This window comes from Phoca vitulina, unplaced genomic scaffold (genome assembly GCF_004348235.1).
Source record: "Phoca vitulina isolate PV1807 unplaced genomic scaffold, GSC_HSeal_1.0 scaffold30, whole genome shotgun sequence".
Lineage (NCBI taxonomy): Eukaryota > Metazoa > Chordata > Mammalia > Carnivora > Phocidae > Phoca > Phoca vitulina.
Genome location: NW_022589733.1, coordinates 18,762,858 through 18,776,088, shown reverse-complemented (window position 1 = coordinate 18,776,088; position 13,231 = coordinate 18,762,858). Strand labels below are relative to the sequence as shown.

General features: G+C 44.4%; 1 protein-coding gene across 4 annotated transcripts in view; it reads right to left on the bottom strand.

Moving 5' to 3' along the window:
* The window catches only part of PRMT7 (protein arginine methyltransferase 7), a 58,505-nt gene that overhangs the window by 17,193 nt on the left and 28,081 nt on the right, over positions 1-13,231 (bottom strand). For all 4 annotated transcript variants that reach the window (XM_032424184.1, XM_032424185.1, XM_032424186.1 and 1 more), the window contains exons 4-6: positions 10,564-10,713; positions 5,760-5,868; positions 1,871-1,983 (exon numbers count right to left, since the gene is read on the bottom strand). In XM_032424184.1, coding sequence (XP_032280075.1) covers positions 1,871-1,983; positions 5,760-5,868; positions 10,564-10,713 — 372 coding nt within the window. The remainder of the gene's footprint in view (positions 1-1,870; positions 1,984-5,759; positions 5,869-10,563; positions 10,714-13,231) is intronic.

The window sequence follows — 13,231 nt, the reverse complement described above, 5'->3', positions numbered from 1 at the left end:
GGCCCACCTCAGCCCCAGAGCCTGGATGACTCCAACACCTTCTAACCAGTCTTCCCGCCCCTGATCTTGCACCCCAAATGCTCTCCATGTGCCTGCCTGCATGAATCCAATGCCAATCCCCTGCTTTAAACCCTCCTGTGGCACCACACTGCCTTCTGGAGCACAGTGGCCCATCTCAGTCTAGTCCTGCCCAGCCCTCCAGCCTTAGCTCTAACCCCACCTCCCCCACTACCCATAATGCCAACAACTCACACCGCACCACCTCACCTTCCCACCTTTGTGCATGCTGACCTCCTCTACTGAGAACGCCCCCGTATGGCAGACCAATACTTGATTACTATTCAAGACTGACTCCGCTCAAGCTTCATCTTCCTTGATGCTCCCCATCTTCCCCTACCACAGCGGGCAGGATCTCATCCCACTGACCACCATCTGAGCGTACCCTCCAACTGTACTGTGATAACCTGCTCACCTACCTGCCTGCCCAGGAGCGCACCTTCATTTTCCTGGCAGTCAAAAAATGGCCTGGCAAAATGAAGGCACTCAATAAATTTACCTTCTCAGATCAATCACTGGGTCACTCACCACCACATGGACTATCTGTCCGACATTCCAGCATCCTGGTTGCATGACCTTCAGGAAGGCAGGAAAAGAGATCGGCAATGGAAGCCTTTGTGTAAAGCCATAACTCTTTCAAGCTCAGACACAAGGTGGGCAGATGGGGACAGTGATTAGAACAGACAACGGACACCTGGCTACACAGACCAGCTGAGAAAGGAAACTGCGGCCAGCTGCCTGCACACCTTAATTATTAGATGAATTAGAGAAAGACCAATTGGACAACACTAATGTAATTTTAAACATCCTTGCGTTCTCTGTTTCAGGGATTCATCTAGTTGATGGTTTTAATGTGGAAAAATAGAAATAATTACTACCAAAGTTACTAAAAAAAGATCTGACATTTTGGAGACAAGGAGATGTCTCACACAGTGTGATCACCATCACATGCTGACCGTGTGAGTAACGTGGCCTGTGGCCCCAACTGCCCTGGAAGAAGCCACATTCACTCTGGCCACACTAAAAACCCCCCCACAGGGTCCCAGACTGGGACAGTTCCAGGCTCTTCTAGATGGTGCCCACAGGACATGTGGCAGCAAAAGAAGCAGACACTCACACCTCCCCAGCTGGCCTTTGCCTCTGGGGACATTTATGTCCATAAAAAAGCAAGATGAACGTCTCCGAGATAACACTGTCAGCATGCCTCTCCCTTCCAGAAAAAACTGCCAAAGATTATCACTACCCAAATTCTTTCACCTAGAATGATGAGAGGGCTTGGCATTCAAGGCCTTCCACCCCTCTCCCTGACTTTCCACCATTAGCTCACAAGCCCGCCTAGGGGGTGTTCCCACTGATGAACTGCACAGGTCCGCTACCTGGCACACCTCCCCTTCTCCTCAGGGCCTTTCCACATTCCACCTTCCCTACATATGTCCTCATCTCCTGATCCCAGCCCTCAACTGCCAGTCTGAAAACAAATGTTACTGGTGCTTCTGTCAGCCTCTCCATTTGGCCATCCAGTCCGTACAGGAAGGAGGTCTTATATTTCTCCCAGGATGCTAGAACACCTTATACACAGGTGACATTTAAAGAATCTTTGCTGAACTGAATTGAATTTGAAGACATCAACTCTAGCCTACAAAAACTGGGTAAGAGACCCAGAAGTCCTAATTAAGGAGAACCAGTGTCTCCCAGGAATCAAGGGTATCCTAGGGGGTACAGGGAAGTACTGAGGGCTCAGGCTGTGCACCAATGAGACCTGTGCGAGCCAGCTGAGGTCACAGCAATGTACCCGAGGGAGGCCCCTGGTTACCTGCACAAGATGTCTGTGCGCGTGCTCATAGGAGGGCAGCGCTCCCTCTCCGATCAATTCCGTGTCAAACAGCTCCGTGATCAGGATATTGGCACGGCATGGCATGTCACCATCTGAGAAACACAAGGAAACAGAAGCAAACAACTGATGAGAAAAAATATTTACAGCAAAAACGTGAAAGATAAAAGGTTAATAGATCATTACACTGAAAGCACATACATACATTCAAGTATCTAGAAGTGTCACGAAACTTTCTAATGGCTCACCAAAAAACCCATTTTGATATACATATACACATCAAAACACTAGCAATTGGCAAATTTTGGTTAAGAGAATGTAGGTGTTTGTTATACCACTTTTTCAATTTTTCTGTATGTTTAATATTGCAAGGGACTCACAGAACTGATAAGAAAACTATCAACACCCAAAAAGAAAACCAGGCAAAAATACAGAGACAATTCAAAACAGAAAAACTAATCAATCAAATATATGGAAAATATTTCATTCTTATTAGCAACTGGACAGATACAAATTAACAATTAAACTATTAACGGATTAGCAAAAATGATTTGAAAAGCAAAACTGAACGTCAGTCCTTCAAATATTTCTAGGCTGCATGGAGGGAGAGAAAACCAAAGCTAGAGAGGCTGCGTAATTCCAGTGATACTACGAGACCCAGGATTCAGCATCACCAGTTCCTTACACTAAATACCCCTTAAATAAGTTAGTTTCTTGCCACCAAACGATCCCGCAAGTAATAGTTGTTTAGGATAGTAGGAGTAGGGGAGGTCTTTTGGCTGACTCTATTTCCTGAACCTCTGTAATGTAATGTAATGTTACTTCTACAATTTTAATTTTTAATGAGCCAAGAGACAAAATTAACTTTGGAAGGGGCTATTCATCATAGATAATTAACTGTAAACACTCCTAATGGTGCACGAATTCCAATCTGACAAAGCCCACTCATCTTCCCTACAAAGAAGAGGAGTCTCATGGATAACACAAGGGAAGAGAAGCATTAAGGAGGTTCAAAGGAGGGTGCAGTACAGACAGCGTGAACCTTAAGTCATGGAGACCTGAGCCTGGATCCCGCTTTCTAGCCCTGAACCCTCAGTGCTGACCATCAGTCACCTCATATGTAAAACAAGGGTAATGAGATCTGCTCCAGGTGGTGGTGGTTAGGACAGCAAAGGTAAAAGCTGTCGACTTTCTACAAAGCACCCTTGTGCTCAATGCCGTGAAAGGAGGCTGACAAGAAACCTCTGTCTCCCGGCCCAGAGACCGGCCTCCCAAGGGGCACTGTCCAGCCTCTCTGATATCATGCCAAACTCGAACGGAAATACACTGTCGCAAACTGCGCCCCACCCTTACATGTCTGCTTCTCCCTCTGATGCCTCTGCCTCAGTGGACCGCACCACCAGTCACACAGCCCTGAAACCTGGGCATCATTCAGCAGCTCCAGGAGAGCAGAGGCCCTGCCTGCTCTGCTCAGCATTTTACCCCAATGCTTAGAACAACGCCCAGCACCCAGGAACAGTCAGCAAACATTAGCTGAATTCTTGATTCCTCCTTCTCTGTCACCCTACATCCAATCAGTCACCAAGCCCTGCCAATTCTACCTCAAGAATAATTTTTGGGTGCCTGGGTGGCTCAGTCGTTAAGCGTCTGCCTTCGGCTCAGGTCATGATCCCAGGGTCCTGGGACCGAGTCGCACATCGGGCTCCCTGCTCCGTGGGAAGCCTGCTTCTCCCTCTCCCACTCCCCCTGCTTGTGTTCCTGCTCTCACTATGTCTCTCTCTGTCAAATAAATAAATAAAATCTTTAAAAAAAAAAAAAAAAAAGAATAATTTTTAAGCCAATTATGCAACTTAAAATGATTTATTGTCCAATTTGCTTCAAATAAACAAAGCTTTATGATCCACAGAATCTCAACACTCTTGAGAGCCTGGTATCTGGCATGCTGAGTACTAATGCAATGTCTGGAGACATTTTTGGTTGGCACAAATGACTGGGGTTGGGGGGGGTGGAGAAGGAGGAAGGGGTACTAGGTGTTCCTGGCTTCTACTAGTTCTCTCTTTCTCTTCCTCTGCTCCCCCCCTCATAAAACAAAACAAATTAAAACAAACAAAAAAGCACAAGCCCTGAAAGGATCAAACTGATCTGCCAGGAGCCCAACTGCATGGCAGACAAAGCTTTTAAAGGAAGACAATAAACTCTGGTATTCAGCAATGCAAAACTCCCAAAATACACAGCAAGCAAATACAAATTACTAAACATGTGAAGAAGAAAAATTTAACCCAGAACCAGGATAAAAATTAGTCAAAAGACAGAAAAGTGGAAGAAGATAAAAAGATTAAAACAGCTAATATAGATAACGTTAACTATTTAAAAGAACACACAGGGGCGCCTGGGTGGCTCAGTCGGTTAAGTGTCTGCCTCTGGCTCAGGTCATGATCCCAGGGTCCTGGAATCGAGTCCCACATCGGGCTCCCTGCTGCGCAGGGAGTCTGCTTCACCCTCTCCCTCTGCTGCTCCCCCGCTGCTTGTGCTCATTCTCACTCTCTCTCAAATAAATAAATAAAATCTTTAAAAAAAACCACACACACACATACACACAAACATGTAAGAACAACGGAAATTATAAAAAAGAATCAAAGGAAACATTTAGAGATGAAAAATGCAGTATTAGAAATAAAAAGTTCAGTAGATGTACCTAGCAGATTAGACACCAGAAAAGAAAAGATCAGTAAATCTAAAGACCTAACCAGGAAACCACCCATGTCCCTCAGTAGGTGAAGGGATGAACAAAGGTGTCCACACACGAGTGCTACTCAGCAACAGAAGAGAATGAATCTTGATCCAAAGAATGTGGATGAAACCCAAAAGCATCATGCTACAGAAAAGAAAGCAGGAACAAAAGAGTACACATGGATAATTTCATTTACTCAAAATTCTAGAAAAGGGAGATCTAACCTGTATGGGGGAAAGCAGATCAGTGGGTGCCTAGGGTCAGTAATATGGAGGCAACTGGTTGTAAAGTGTCATAAGTAATCTCTTTGTGCATGATAAAGACATTCTAAAGAGGTTACAAATGTGTTTACATTTGTCCAAACTCATCAAACTATATACTAAGACAGATGCACTCATTTTATGAAAATTTACCTCGATAACACTGATTAAAAAATAGGATAACGAAAAAAAATAGGATAATGATTTGTATACTCTTTTGCATGTATGTTTCAAAAACAAAGGGGACACTAATCCCTTCTTTTGTGCATGTTTCAGGTTCTCCATTAAAAACCTTTTTTTAATTAAATGGAACAAGTATCTTGACCTTGCATAGAGGCTTCCTTCTAAATTACTGCATTTTAAAAAACAGCGAGGCTATCCAGACCCTCGTCCCAGAAGCTTCTTTTGCAAAGCTTTCCACCGTGCTCCCCCGGAATCAGTGGCACGTGAAATTTGAGAAGTCTGATTCAAATGCCTGGACTCTAAAAACTATCCTGAGAGGCTGGAGAGACTGCCACAGAGGCAACTCGCTCGTGTCGGACACTGAAGCAGGATGTTGGCACGAAGCAAACCTCTCTCTGCCATCTACTTGGTTTCACTTCTGTCTGAGGAAACTCAAAACGCAGAGAGCTGAGTCACATAACAATTCTAACTTGCTTAAAGCAACAGGAAGTTTCATTTGTATCACCCCCGTTGCACGGGACGAGCTCTGGGGCTCACTGCTGATTCAACTAGCAGAGAAGCAGAGCCCTTATCTTCAGACCACGTGGAGAGACTCCATTTCTCTGTGATTACCTGAATACACTTATTCCAGGTAACCAGAATAAACCTCTCCTTCGATGGCAAGGAAAACTTTCAAAAGAGTATGTACTGCTCTTACCTGGCCCTATGGTCACCTCAGTGGAATGCTTGTTGATAATCTTAATTTTATCAGTGAAGCCATTTTTCTCCACAATCTGCACAGCAGCATCAGCCATGGGCTTGAAAACCTAGAAATGAGAGCCAAAACCCAATGAAAAATGAGCAATAAATTGAAGAGTAACATCCTAACATCCAAGATCAGTAAGATATGTTGTGATGCAGGTTCTAAGATTTGAAGTAAAAGAGGTCTCCACGACAGAATTTCCTCCCGAATATATAATATGTACCTCTGTTATCACATGATACAGGCAAAATATTTCTTTTTTTTTTTTTAAGATTTTATTTATTTGACAGAGAGAGACACATCGAGAGAGGGAACACAAGCAGGGGGAGTGGGAGAGGGAGAAGCAGGCTTCCTTGCCGAGCAGGGAGCCCGATGCGGGGCTCAATCCCAGGACCCTGGGATCATGACCTGAGCCGAAGGCAGACGCTTAACGACTGAGCCACCCAAGCACTCCCAGGCAAAATATTTCTTTGGGCTGATTTGATCTAAAAAAAGGAGACCCCATCTTTGGAACGTAAATACATTATTCTCCAAACGAGTGTCATGAAAATGAATACGAAGGGAAGACACTGCGCTGGGTTTAACTTGCATGAGTTAAACCTTCTGAGCCAGGCACACTAGGGAGGCAGGGCTTCCCCAGGAGGTTGCACTATCTAGCAAGGACGGCAGGTGTCAGTGCTGAACTAGGGGGAGGCAGTAGGGGTGCTTGCCTCACAAAACCAGGACCTGGGGCCTGGGGCAGGACACGTGCTGTCCTCTCCAGAGGAAAGCGAGACTGTTACTGTATTACTCCTTAAGTGTGAATAAGCATCAGTTCAAAACTGTCCCAAATCCCTGCTGATGGCAGAATACAGCCTGTATTTTATGGTATTTGAGGCCCTCCACAACACGAACCACCTTACTTCCCCCACCCATGACTGATGCTCCAGCCACGATCTCATTGTGCACTAGGCAAGCCTGAGCCTTCTCTGCCCTACTCCCCACCTGCCAAAGCAAACCCAATTTCCAGGGCAGCACATATCCCCTCTTCTCCAGGAGTCTTCCTGAACCCTTCACATGTCCCTAAACACAAGCCACCTCCAACTCTCACTTTCTAGCCTGCCCAATTTAGACTGCAAAGCTCCAATCACAAGAGTGCATAAAACATACAGATGTGCATGTGGCCACACCCACCCACAGAGGTGGAAATAGAAAATGATAAAGTAACTGGTCACAACAAGATTTCCATTTTTTCTACCATGAACACATATTTCTTTTATTATAATCAAGGGGGAAATGCTATATTCTTCCATAAAGAATACATATGTGCTTAGCTAGGAAAAGAAATCTTTACAGTCTGTTTCAAATTATTTCTAGAATCTGGCTTGATGTTTTTAGATGTAGTTTGAGGGCCTCATGCCCTCAGTTCTCACTCATCACTTTGCCTCCACCCCAAAGTATCACAAGTTCATGTCACCCCTCAGCCCTCCTGCCTCTTGATGTTATCACTCATCTCTGCTGACCCTTCAGGCTCTGATGTTCACAGTCTCCTCCTCCGCCACCAAGAACTCAAGACCTCACCCAGAACACTTCTTTCTGGAATGGCCCCTGAAGTTGACTTCCCAACATCATTCTTTGTACTCTCCTGCCCCTCCATTGTTTGGGGGACTGACTTTCTTCCAAGCAGTGGCCTGTCTTGTCTACGGTAACCAAATCTCTCAGGCCAGGTCAATGAGGTTAGGTTAAATAGGATTTAACCTTATTCTGGCCAATGATACCCAAGGAGAGGTTTGCTACAGATTCCTGGGAAAGTTCGTCTGGCTCTTAAAAAAGAGAAGAAAAGTAAGGAAAGCAGGACCATGCTTCATTTTCAAAGACTTTGCCACAGAAATCACTGCAACTAATACACCTTCCCAAAATATTCCCCACTTTTCAAATGTATTAAAAGAGAAGTTTATAGTCATTTCTATGATTTCTTGTATTCCATCCACTCCTCAACCCTACTCCCCCGAAAATACCACCTAAAGGAGGTCACCTCTTAGCTACCAACCCAACAGCCTTCTCTCAGTCCTCATCCTGCTCAACTTCTATACCTGTGCTAATACAGGGACCACAGGCATTTAAATATAAGTTGATTAAAACTGCATGAAATTTAAAAATTCAGTTCCCCAGTCATACAAGTCACACCGCAAGTGCTTAGCAGCCACATGTGGCCAGGGACCACTATATTGGTCAGCACAGCTATAGAAGATATTCAGCATCACAGAAAGTTCTACCAGGCAATGCTGCTCTGTAACATCCGCACTTGCTGACCACTCCTTCTTTCCCATGATTCCCATGCAATCTGCCCCCTCTTGGCTTCCACCTCTGCCCTCTAGGGTCTCTTCTGTCTATGTGAACTTGATATTACCGGCCACTCTTCTTCCCTCACAGGCACGGGTTCCCTGGTCTGCTCTTCTCATTCTACTCTCTCTCCCTGGACCATCTCCTACACTGTCAGCTTCACCTCTCACATCTTTAGCAAATGAGTTGCAAATGCACTTGTACATGCCACTCTCTAAAGGGTCAGACGTCCAGCTCTAGGGACCAGCAGGTTCTCACTCACTGTTCCGGACCTGTCTTTCCTGTTGGCGTGCAGCTCAGGCAGAGCTGAAAACCACAGGGCAGTCCAGACAGAATGACCACAGGCTCAAAAGTGGTCACTACAGTAAGAGCTGGGAGGCCACCATAAGATGTCAAGAGCCAACAGAAGAGATGTGAGAGTTACAGATCAGAGCAGCAAGAGAGAAATTAGAAATCCAGGTAACTGACATGGGACTATCTGGAAAAACCCAAGAGCACAGTCCTACCAATTCTGTCAAAAAACATGTTCTCACCCTGTATCTTTAATTAGCAGCTGACACATACACTGGCTCCTGCCCTGAGACTTGCCTCTCTCCTACTTAGCACATCCAACAGGAAATGCATTATCTTTCCCACAAACCAAGTCCCTTCCTCCAAGCTCCTCTTACCAGTCAATGGCATCACTGCTCCCCAGATACCCACGCTAGAAATCTCACACACTCTCCCATCAAAGCTACGACTATAGAGTGAGCACCATAAGTAGGAATCAAAAGACCAAGTCTCCAGGTCTAGCCCTCCTATTTATTAACTGTGAGGTTAAGTCTTTAACCTCTCTGGGTCTTAGTTTCTTCATTTATAAAGTAAAGATAATAAAATCTACTGAAGGCTAACTAAGGCAACCATCCTAAAACAGATTTCTTTGTATTTGATTAAAAATCTTGATGACACTCAAAAAGGCCAAGAAGTGACTCTTAATGTTTTTACTAAGTCCTCGGACAAGTGCAGAGTCACACACACACACACACACTCCACTCTCAGGACTTCCATGAAACCTGAAGCCCACTATTCTTACTTCAGGTTAAGAACTAACTCAGGATATGGGAGTTTCAAGTCTTTATTGTAGCACTTAGGTCCTCCATAGTCTGGCTACAATCCACCTTTCTGGATTTCTACCATGACGCCGTTTGCCATGACTCTGAAAGATGCAAAATGGTATTCCCTCAGCCTAAAATGCCCACCTTTCTAGATCGGGAGCATGAGAGCCATACTGAGGGGATGGTGGGTGGGGAGCTGGAAAGAGCCTCAGTAGAATACCCCAACGTGCTACCTTCAGACTTTGTGTGAGAAAACAAAACACTTCTCTTGTTTTTTGGGGGTTTTTTTTAGATTTTATTTATTTGACAGAGAGAGAGAGAGAAAGTACAAGCAGGGTGAGCAGAGGCAGAGGGAGAAGCAGGCTCCCACTGAGCAGAGAGGCCAACATAGGGCTCGATCCCAGGACCCTGGGATCATGACCTGAGCTGAAGGCAGATGCTTAACCAACTGAGCCACCCAGGCGCCCCTTCTCTCTTGTTTAAGCCACTGTTATTTTGAGACTTTGTTATTTGCAACTCAATCACAACACAAACCAAATTTCATAGGAAAAAATGTTTAAATACATGCCACCCCTTCCCAAAAGCTGGGAAGAATATACACCAAAATTTTAACAATGGTTAACTATGAGTTAACACACTATTTTTATTTTACATTTACCATACTTTCTATAATGGAATGCATTACTGACATTACCAGAAAAACTATATGTTTAATCATATATTAAACACCCAATTCTTTTTTTTAAAGATTTTATTTATTTATTTGAGAGAGAGCGAGCACACAAGCAGGGGGGAGCAGCAGGCAGAGGGAGAGAGAGGGAGAAGCAAACTCCCTGCTGGGCAGGGAGCCCGATGCGGGGCTTGATCCCAGGACCCTGAGATCATGACCCAAGCCAAAGGCATACACTTAACTGACTGAGCCCACCCAGGCGTCCCTAAACACCCAATTCTTGACAAACATAGTAAGATAGCTGGCTCTGTGGGGACATTTACGCTAGCAGATCTCAACCTTGGTGCAGAGTCAAAACTCCCAAGGCCTAGGCCCCATCCCAGAATAATTAAATTAAAACTGGGGGGGAAGAGGGCAGTTAGGCATCAGTATTTTTTGAAGCTATTTAGTGATTCTGACATGCAGCCAAGGCTGAGAACTGCTGTTTTCCGAGGAGAAAATGAGCCCCTGGAGGAAGGAATTATGTCTGATTCATCTCCATATCCTTAGAACCCGGCCCTGTGCTTGGCACAGAGTGAACACTCCATGAACGTGTGTGAACAAAGGATAGGCACGGTGCATGAGGGACTCCCCACATAAGACACAGGACACACACCTGAAAAGCGTGGCTCACCTCAATGGCATAGCAGAAGTCAGCCCCTGCCGTGACCGCCATCATTGACAAGAGTCCCGTGCCAGTGCCAATGTCAAGAACCAAGGCCTTCTGTCCTCTGGCCTTCACCCTGCTCACAGCAGCCCGGATACCTTGGTAATATTTTATATTCTAAGAGAAAAGGAGAAAACAGTTGTCACTTCATACCAGTTACTGGAAATAAACGGAAAGGTACTTCGTGAAGTGTGGGACTCATGGCTGGCAGCAACAGTGTAAGTCATGATGCCATGGCTTTCTGGCCTCAAGGAACAGCCCTGGGTAGCTGGGTCAGGCAGGCCTTGTGAGACTCCAAGAGCACTGGGTCAGCCTCTTGCCCTTTATTTGGCGACTGTCCCTCCCCTCCACACCCACTCCTCCTCTGTACTCTGCTTCGAGGGGCTGGGGCTCTGCCAACCACATTCTCCTTTTCCAGCTATTTGGTATGGACAAGAGGGAAACTAGAGGGCAACTGGCAGGGCAGAGAAAATTTGTTCCTTCCCAAACGGCTGCTGCTTTCATCAGTGTCCTCCCAGGAGCGGCGGCCGGCTCCAAAGGCAGCTCCTCGCCGTCCTCTCACCACCAGCCGCCTCGCGCCCCTCAAACGGCAGCAGCACGCCAGCAGCTGTCCCCCCAGTTCCACAGGGCCTCTCCCGCGCTTCCGGGCTCAAGAATCCCACTCTTCTCTGTGTTTCCGCAGCCCCAGACAACGGAGCTGCTTCCCGCAATTGCTGCCACTAGGGAACCTCGGTGCTCCCATTTGCTTCCCAGGCCTCCCACATCTGTGTTACCAAGTCCCTCTGTTGAAAGACTAACCTGGCTTTGGGTTTCCTGACTGGACTCTAATTCACACAGGTTCCTGGTCTACAAAATAATCCCCTCCCCAGGAAATCATTTCTTTGTTTTTAGTTCAGGTATTTGGTAGCTTAAACAGATACATGTGCTAACTGTAACAGTTTGGCTCAAGAGGTACCCTGACCCTTCTGTTGAAAAGAACTAATAATGATGGGGGAAATACTTGCAAATCTTTTTAAATGACTAATGAGCTGGCAAGTTAGCAAGAAACATTAAGAAGCCAAACACCTAGAAGTGGATTCCTCCCAATTGAGCCTTAAGATGACTGCATGACCAGCTGACACCTTGATCACAGCCTGCCAGGAATCCAGAGCCAGGGGGCGCAGTGAAGCTGAGCCCAGATTTCAAACCCACAGAAATGGTGAGATGATAACACTCTTCAGCCATTAAATTTTGGGATAATTTGTTATGCAACAGTACACAACAAACAGAAGATTGGTATCAAAAGGACAATATTCTCTGACTTGAGTGCAATCAGGTTAGGAATCTCAGTAACAAAAATATAACTAAAGAGACTTTTGAACATTGAGAAATTCTAAAATCACAGGTAAAAAAGCTAAATCAAAAGAGAATTAGAAAATATCTAGAACTGAATTTTTAAAAATTACATATCAAAACTCAGGGGGTACCTAAAAGCACTATTTGGAGAGAAACATACTAGAAAAGACAAACGATAAGGTAAGCATCCACCTGAAAAAATTAGAAAGAGGACTGCAATGTAACTGCCAAATCAGCAGATGAATAAAAATAATAAAACACAAAGATTAATGAACTAGGGAATATAGAGATTTTATAGGATTTTTTAATAAAAGTTATTTCAAAAATCTACTGAAATTGATGAACCTCTGATAAGTCCAAAAAAAAGTGGGGGGAGGAGAAGTAACCAAAAACTGGGAATAAGGCAGGGAGTGGCGAGCTGGAGCATCGGTATATATGCTGCAAATATTAGAGAGATTGAAGATTATGAACAACTTTTAGCAAATAAATTTTTTAAAAATCAGATGAAGCGGACTTTATCCTGGGAATTCTATCCAACATACTAGAGCAAGAAAAAATGAAATAAGGTCTAGAAAGAACATTGTTATTATTCACACGTGAATGTCTGTAAAAACCCAAAATACCTACAGATAATTACTACAACTAAGTAAACTTAGGAAGATTACAGAATTTCAAATCGATAAATAAAAATCAACTGAAATTTTATATATCGGCAATAGCCTTTAAAACCTTGGCAAAGGGAAGGATTTCTTAAACAAGAGACAAAAAGTACCAGCCAATAAAGGACATATAAAATAAATTTGACATTAAGAACTTGCATTTATCAGATGAAAAAACAACCCACAAAGACACCTACAATACATGTAACTGACAGGTGATTAGCCCCAAAATATATAAAGAACTCCTGTAAATTACCAAGTCACAAAAAAACATGAAAAGCCAATGAACAAACAAAAAGAACTCATACTTAGTAGTAACCAGAGGAATGCAAATTAAAACTACACTGACAGACTAGTTCATACCTACCAGATTGACAAGAATGTAAAAACTGGTTAATACCAAATATTAGCAAGGATGTGAAACAACAAGAACGATCACTCACGAGTAAGAGAATGTAGAGAGGCATGACCGCTTTGGGAGAGACTCTGACATTACCTACTAAAGCTGAACAAACTCAACAGGCAGCAACTCCAGTCCTAGGTATACACAACCTAGAGAAAAGTGTGCATATGCACCAGAGTACAGGTCATGGAATGTTCTAGCAGCACCACTTACAACAGCAAGAAGCTAGAAACAACCC